The sequence below is a fragment of the Tupaia chinensis genome, unplaced genomic scaffold (genome assembly GCF_000334495.1).
Source record: "Tupaia chinensis unplaced genomic scaffold, TupChi_1.0 Scaffold000330_1, whole genome shotgun sequence".
Classification (NCBI taxonomy): Eukaryota; Metazoa; Chordata; class Mammalia; order Scandentia; family Tupaiidae; genus Tupaia; species Tupaia belangeri.
The window spans coordinates 563,799-571,057 of record NW_006159824.1 but is presented as its reverse complement, the minus strand read 5'-3'; the positions used below and the strand labels follow the sequence as shown (position 1 = coordinate 571,057).

Here is a 7,259-nt window from a genome sequence, read left to right as displayed (position 1 = left end):
GCCTCGTGGGTTGTGGGGCCCCCCCCCGCCGTAACCACCTTGCCACCGGCTAGCCCGGGAGGGCACTGTTCTCACCTTGCTGATGGTTCTGTTAGTATTTGTTGACTAACAAATAACCGACCTCACCTTGATAACTCCTACTGAAGCTCCAGCCCCCAGCCCTGTGTCCTTTAGGGACATGGAACAGGAGAACCCGGAGGAAAGCCCAGTCTGGCCCCGCCTCTCCTGTCATTGATTTCTCTAATCTGCAGTAGCATTAGACATGATCCTGAGTCTGGGGACAGGGGCACAAGACCAAACGTGAGAAGCGTGACTCATCTGACTTTGAATATTTTTTAGCAGTATTTTATTTAATTTTTAAAATTATTTATTCAATTTTATTTAGTAGTAGTAAATGAAATTGAATAATTATCGGCCCCTAGTATTTTATTTTTTAAAGAAAGATTTTTTATTTTTTTGCTATAAGGCATGTATGCTCACTGGAGAGACAGAAAAAAAGTGAGAAGTCACCACCCCCCACACCCCCCAGGGAGGATAGCCATGCCACAATTCCTTGTCTCGGGATTTTGAGTACGCATGTACACGCACCCGGCGTGAGTTTTAAGCTGCTGGGTCTGGGACTCGAACCACTGTGGACGACATGGGAGTCCAGCAATGTAACCGTTTCAGCATCTGCTGGTCTCAATATTTTCTTTTTAATGTCAGAGGGTACATGTGGGAGAGAGAGAAGGAGAGAATGCACCCTCTAACGGGGCCTGGCCATACTACCACCTTTTTTTCTCCAGTTCTCCATGCCATCAAAATCCTGGGCATTTGCACAAGCAACCAGTGTAGTTTTTTAGAGCTGCTGGAGCTGGAACCTGGATCCTGGCTGGCCATGTGGGATCCAGCTTCTTCCCTGTAATACTTGAGTGCTATACTACAGAACTGGTCCTTTTTTCATAGTACTTACTTCTTCCTCTACTTTTTTAAAGAATTATTTTATTTAACTTTATTGATTTATTGATTTATTTTAATTTGACCAGAGAAGGACAGAGAGAGAGAAAGTGAGAAAGCAAGCTGCCAGGTCCAGGATTTGAACAGCAGTCGGCCATGTAGGAGTCCAGTGCCCTTAATCACCTTGCCACTTACTGGCTCCTTTCTTTTCTATTTTTAAAGTTATTTGTATCTTCCACTAGTGAGAGAGATGGAGAGAGAAAGAGACAGCCAGCCAGCACCCCCAACAGGGTCTCAATGCTGTGATCCACCCTCAGCTTCAGTCACCCCAGATCATGGACACACACGTGCCACGTATACTTAGGGAGACCTCCAGATGTGAGCCCAGAACCTTCCCATGTGGGCAAACCTCGCAGAGCGTTGTGTTTTACCACTGTCTCAACGCCTGGCCCCCACCGCGCTCTTTTTTCATCGCTGCCTTCCCCAGTAGAGTGCGAGCTCCGTGAGGAAGCAGGGCCAGTTGTCTGTTTTGTTCAGACCTGGAACAGTGCCCGGTACATAGTAGACGTTCCATAAATACTTAATGACAAGGTCAACAGATGACGGGGGAGAGATCGCTAGGGATGTTTTGTGCTGGTTGATTTTTTAGGATGTCATCCTGAAAAGGTAATACTTCAGCCATTGTAAGCCCCCTCTCAGTGGCCCTCCATTGAGGGTTAGGTGACAGATTCAGCATGTTTGCTGGTAACTGTGCTTATCAGGGCTTGTATTTGTTACCTGTGTTATTTTCTTCTCCTCATGGCCTCCTATCCCACAGTGTGGATAAAAAGGGGAATTACCACTACCTAGTGAAGTGGAGGGACTTGCCATATGACCAGTCCACGTGGGAGGAAGATGAAATGAACATCCCGGAATATGAAGACCATAAGCAAAGCTACTGGAGACACCGGTGAGGGAGCCAGGCCAGGACCGGAGGGTCTGAGGAGGGGGCGTCAGAGCTGAGCGTCCAGTATGAAATGAGGGTGCAGTTGGGACAGATGCCATCTAGAGTTTAGCCTGGGGAGGGTGGTTTGGGTGGCACTAGTAAAGAGGCGGTGTAAGTAACAACAGTCAGATCCAGCCTGGTGCTAGTCAAGATGCTCAGGAGATGAGATGGGGCTGGGCAAGACCACACAGACCATCGTCTTCCAGAAGGAGGGGCTGGAGTCCAGGCCTCGGAGACTGAGCGGCGGGCTGAGGCCTAGGAGAGGGCCGGCTCTGCAGGGAAGTCTGAGGGGTGAGAGTAAAAAGCCCGGGAGAAAGGAAACGAGAAAATCTAGATCATGGCCAGTGGGAGGTGGGTCTGCCTTGGGTTGCAAAAGAAGAGGGGGTGTCCCGGGGACCAGGGCTCACTCAGATCTGATCTTTTCCCAGAGAACTAATTATGGGAGAGGACCCCGCCCAGCCCCGCAAGTATAAGAAGAAGAAGAAGGAGCTTCAGGGCGATGGTCCTCCCAGCTCTCCTACTAACGATGTGAGTCCTCCCCTGGAGAGTTCCCAGCTCCAGCAGCTCATTAACCAGGAGCTCTTGCCTGACCTTTGAGCCTTGCTCCAGAATGGCTAGGAACTTTGGCCTGAGAGTTAGAGAGCCCCCAGAGATCGCAGCCCAGCGGGGGCCTTTCCACCAACTAGCCCTTCCCCAGGTGCTTCTGGGTATTGATTTTTTGTTGTCATTTTTTTTTGTTTTTTTGTTTTTTGTTTTTTTTTTTTTGCCGTAGGGCATGTGGAGAGAAACAGAGAGAGAGAAAGTGAGAAATTATCACCACCCACCCCCTGCCATGGGGGATGGCCACATAGTCCCTTCTCAATTCTCCTCTAGGGATCCTGGACACAGGCGCACACAGGCCCAGCATGACTTTCAAGCCCCTGGGTTTGGGACTTGAGCCACAGTCAGCCATGTGGGAGTCCAGTACTTTAACTGCCATGCCAGTTATTCTAAGGAAGGAGGGAAGGGACTGAAGACTAGACTGCTCATGAGCTCAGGCCGTAGCAGAGAAAATTGTAATCCAACTTGATACTAGAGCCAAGGAGGAGGAGTCCTAGACCAGAGGAGCCGCTGACGGTTCCCTTGAGCTTTCTGACTTCTTGACTCCGCAGCCTACAGTGAAATACGAGACTCAGCCGCGGTTCATCACAGCGACCGGAGGCACGCTGCACCTGTATCAGCTGGAGGGGCTGAACTGGCTGCGCTTCTCCTGGGCCCAGGGCACCGACACCATTCTGGCTGATGAGATGGGGCTGGGCAAGACCATACAGACCATCGTCTTCCTCTACTCACTCTATAAGGAGGTGCTGGATTCCAGGCCCCTGAGGCAGATGGGCGGGCTGAGCCTGCTCCTGACTGGAGAAGGGGGTGGTGAGCGGGTGAAGGCTGGAGGGGCAGAGCAGGCAGAGGACTGGGTTATACAGTCTCCAGCCTGGGCTAATGGGCACCTCCCATGACTCCCAGGGCCACACCAAAGGTCCCTTCCTGGTGAGTGCACCGCTCTCGACCATCATTAACTGGGAGCGGGAGTTCCAGATGTGGGCACCAAAGTTCTATGTGGTGACATACACGGGTGACAAGGACAGCCGGGCCATCATTCGAGAGAATGAATTCTCTTTTGAGGACAATGCCATCAAAGGCGGCAAGAAAGCTTTTAAGATGAAGGTAAGCTCCTTCATCGCCTGCCCCATGACCCGCAGATCTGTCATTTCTGGCCCCAACTAGGAATTCACTAGCCGTTCTCTCTCCTTTCTCCCACCATCCTCTGCATGCCCACCGTGGCAGGTTCTCCTGGGGCATGCATGGATCTGTGGGTACCAGACACGTTGGTAGAAACGTGGGGCTGTGGTTCATGATCTCTGCCTGGAGTTGAAGTTGAGGACAGGCTAGATAGCTGGGTAGGGGCCAGGAGGTGGTGTGGCGATGAAGGTGTTGGATCCCACATTGCCGACTGCATGATTCAAGTCCCAGACCCAGTGGCTTGAAAAACACACCAGGCATGTGTGTGCATGTACACAAAATCTAAGAGGAGAATGGAGGTGAAGGGGTGTGGTGTGGCCAATCCCCCAGGGGGTTACTCCGTACCTTTCCTCTCTCCCTCTCTCTCTGGCAAGCACATCTACCCTATAGCAGAAACTAAAAACAAAAGATAGCTGGGCAAAGGACGGTGGCTGGAGATGTAGTTGTCCAGCGATGGTCACTTGGCAATGGTTGTGTTGGCAGAGGGAGGCGCAGGTGAAGTTCCACGTGCTCCTGACCTCATACGAGCTGATCACGATCGATCAGGCAGCACTTGGCTCCATCCGCTGGGCCTGCCTCGTGGTGGATGAGGCCCATCGACTCAAGAACAACCAGTCCAAGGTGAGTGAGATTCCCAGCCCTGAGGAACCTGGGCCATGCACTCCCACTTGCCTTGGTCTTAGGGGGAAAAAGGACTGAGAACATCCTACAGTGTGGGAGGCAGGATTCCTGGGACCCTTGGAGAAGTCCAGGAGAGGATGAGGGATTTGGGGCTTCTGGTCTTGAGGGAAATGGGAGCTGGCAGAAGAGAAAGGTAGATGCTGTGGGTCAGCTGCTTGCCACTGAGAAGCCAGTGCTTACTTTGCTCCATCTTCTAGTTTTTCAGGGTCCTCAATGGCTACAAGATAGATCATAAGTTGCTGCTGACAGGAACCCCATTGCAGAATAACCTGGAGGAGCTCTTTCATCTGCTGAATTTTCTCACCCCAGAGCGGTTTAAGTAAGTGGATCACTCAGGGCACTCTGCAGCCGTGAGAGGTGGAGCGACTCAGAGGGGCTGGGGAGGACTGATCAGAAGTGGAGAGAGGAGCCTGAGATCAGGGGCAAAGAATGTGACAGCTTATGTGTTTACTTAACTCCTTCTGGCTGTTAGCAACTTGGAGGGCTTCCTGGAAGAGTTTGCTGACATATCCAAAGAGGATCAGATTAAGAAGCTGCATGATTTGCTGGGGCCACACATGCTGCGGAGGCTCAAGGCCGATGTCTTTAAGAACATGCCAGCCAAGACAGAGCTCATCGTTCGAGTGGAGCTGAGCCCCATGCAGAAGTGAGATGCCTGGAGGGCCACCTGGACTTGGGGCTGGGGATGTGGTGGCAGCTGCCCCAGAGTCGGTGACCACATGCAGTATCACAGTTGCTTCCATTTCCATGCCTCATGTATGCCCCTACCCTGGCCCTTAGGAAATACTACAAGTACATCCTGACTCGGAATTTTGAGGCCTTGAATTCACGAGGTGGTGGGAACCAGGTGTCGCTGCTTAACATCATGATGGATCTTAAGAAGTGCTGCAACCACCCATACCTCTTTCCTGTGGCTGCTATGGTGGGTGCAGAGAGCAGGGAACTGATCACACGCCTGGCTCTCTGAAAACGTGGGTTGGGGGTATTGAGCACAGGGGTAGAGCTGGGCTGGATCCCTGATAGCAGTAGCAGTTAGGAGTGGGGGCCCAGCAGGTGGTGTGGTTGAGGCACTGGACTCCCACATGGCTAGCCACGGTTCTAGGCCTGGACCTCCTGGCTTGCTTTCTCACTTTCCCTTTCTCTCTCTCTCTGTTTCTCTCTGGTGAGTGAGTGTACCGTATAGCAAATTTTTAAAAAGTGATAATAGGGACCAACAGCGTAATGGCTATGTCACTGGACTCCCACGTAGCTGACCGCGATTTGAGTCCCGGTGGCTTAAACTCATGCCGGGCATGTGTGCGTGCATGCCCAAGATCCCGAGAGGAGAATGGAGGAGAAGGGATTGCGGCGTGATCATCCTCCCTGGGGGGTGATTTCTCGCTTTCTGTCTCTCTGTCTCTCTCTGTCTGGCAAGCGCACGTGCCCTGCAGCAAAAACCTCCCCCCCCCAAAAAAAAAGGTGATAATAAAATTAAATGAATTTTTAAAAATCTATTTGTAAAAAAAGGGAGAAAGAAGTGGAAGTTGGATTTGGATTTCCAGCTTTTTAGGCAACATTGAGGTGAGATTGGGTGCATGTTTCCTGACCCTGTCATTCTTTCTCCTCCTTTCTTTGCAGGAGTCCCCAAAACTCCCCAGTGGGGCATATGAGGGTGGGGCACTGATTAAGTCGTCCGGGAAGCTCATGCTGCTGCAGAAGATGCTGCGGAAGCTGAAGGAGCAGGGGCACAGAGTGCTCATCTTCTCGCAGGTCACCCAGCCCCTTCACATCTCTTGGTGTCTGCTTCCTGTTCCCTTCCCTCATCCTCCAGACTTGACCTCCTTGCCTCCTTCCTGCCGCCACTCTGACACGAGAGGTTGGGAGATTCTGCCTGTAGAGTTTCTGGCACTAGGATAGCTAGCTCAGCCCGGGCCTCTCGTAGATATATTTGAACAACTCTTCTGGGTCTCAGAGAGAAACCTCTCCCTTAGAAGAAGTGGCTTTAAAATAAGAGCGTGTGGCACAACCGTGGCATACTGAGGAGTTGGCAGGGGCCCAGGTGGGAGTGGGGTGGGAGTAAGGAGCACTGGGGGAGCCTGAGACAGGGTGGGGGTTGAAACCTAGGGATTGGGGTTAAGAGTAAAGAGATTGATAGAAAGAAGCCCTGCCCGCTGACTTGTCACTCCGCACTGTTGTGTCTTGCTCTAGATGACCAAAATGTTAGACTTGTTGGAGGACTTCTTAGACTATGAAGGCTACAAGTACGAGCGCATCGACGGCGGCATCACCGGCGCCCTGAGGCAGGAGGCCATCGATCGGTTCAACGGTGAGGGGGAGACGCCTGACCCTGGTGGGCATGGAGGCCGGAGGAGCCTGTGCCAGGTTGTTGAGAGAGGAGAGGCGCCGGCACAGGGCGTCCCCGACACTTAGGCTTTGAGCTGGGGCATGGCTGTAGCCAGGGAATACTTCAGAGCAGGTGGACAGAACTGCTGAGTGCAAGCAAAACCGTCTCCTAATTCTCACCTCCCAGCTCCCGGGGCCCAACAGTTCTGCTTCCTCCTGTCCACCCGAGCTGGGGGCCTGGGCATCAATCTGGCCACTGCTGACACTGTCATCATCTTCGATTCTGACTGGAACCCCCATAACGACATCCAGGTAGGAGCCCACATCTCGCAGCCCCTGCACCCATTAGCAAGGAGCCCTGGGTACATAGGGAGTGTGTGACAGAGGAGAAGACTCTTCTTGCCAGCCTCCTTCCCTGGCCATGTGGGCAGCCTCTCCCCTGCCACTGCCTTGGCCCACCCCACTCTGTCTCCCCTGCAGGCCTTCAGCCGGGCCCACCGGATCGGCCAGGCTAACAAAGTGATGATTTACCGGTTCGTGACCCGCGCGTCGGTGG

General features: G+C 52.6%; 1 protein-coding gene across 1 annotated transcript in view; it reads left to right on the top strand.

Annotated features, from left to right (window-relative positions):
- The window catches only part of CHD3 (chromodomain helicase DNA binding protein 3), a 32,431-nt gene that overhangs the window by 9,090 nt on the left and 16,082 nt on the right, over positions 1-7,259 (top strand). The window contains exons 12-23 of the mRNA XM_027773203.1: positions 1,754-1,885; positions 2,350-2,449; positions 3,073-3,264; positions 3,425-3,625; positions 4,184-4,321; positions 4,579-4,700; positions 4,854-5,027; positions 5,162-5,303; positions 5,999-6,130; positions 6,569-6,686; positions 6,891-7,015; positions 7,184-7,259. The exon at positions 7,184-7,259 is cut by the window's right edge and continues 177 nt beyond it. Coding sequence (XP_027629004.1) covers positions 1,754-1,885; positions 2,350-2,449; positions 3,073-3,264; positions 3,425-3,625; positions 4,184-4,321; positions 4,579-4,700; positions 4,854-5,027; positions 5,162-5,303; positions 5,999-6,130; positions 6,569-6,686; positions 6,891-7,015; positions 7,184-7,259 — 1,652 coding nt within the window. The remainder of the gene's footprint in view (positions 1-1,753; positions 1,886-2,349; positions 2,450-3,072; positions 3,265-3,424; positions 3,626-4,183; positions 4,322-4,578; positions 4,701-4,853; positions 5,028-5,161; positions 5,304-5,998; positions 6,131-6,568; positions 6,687-6,890; positions 7,016-7,183) is intronic.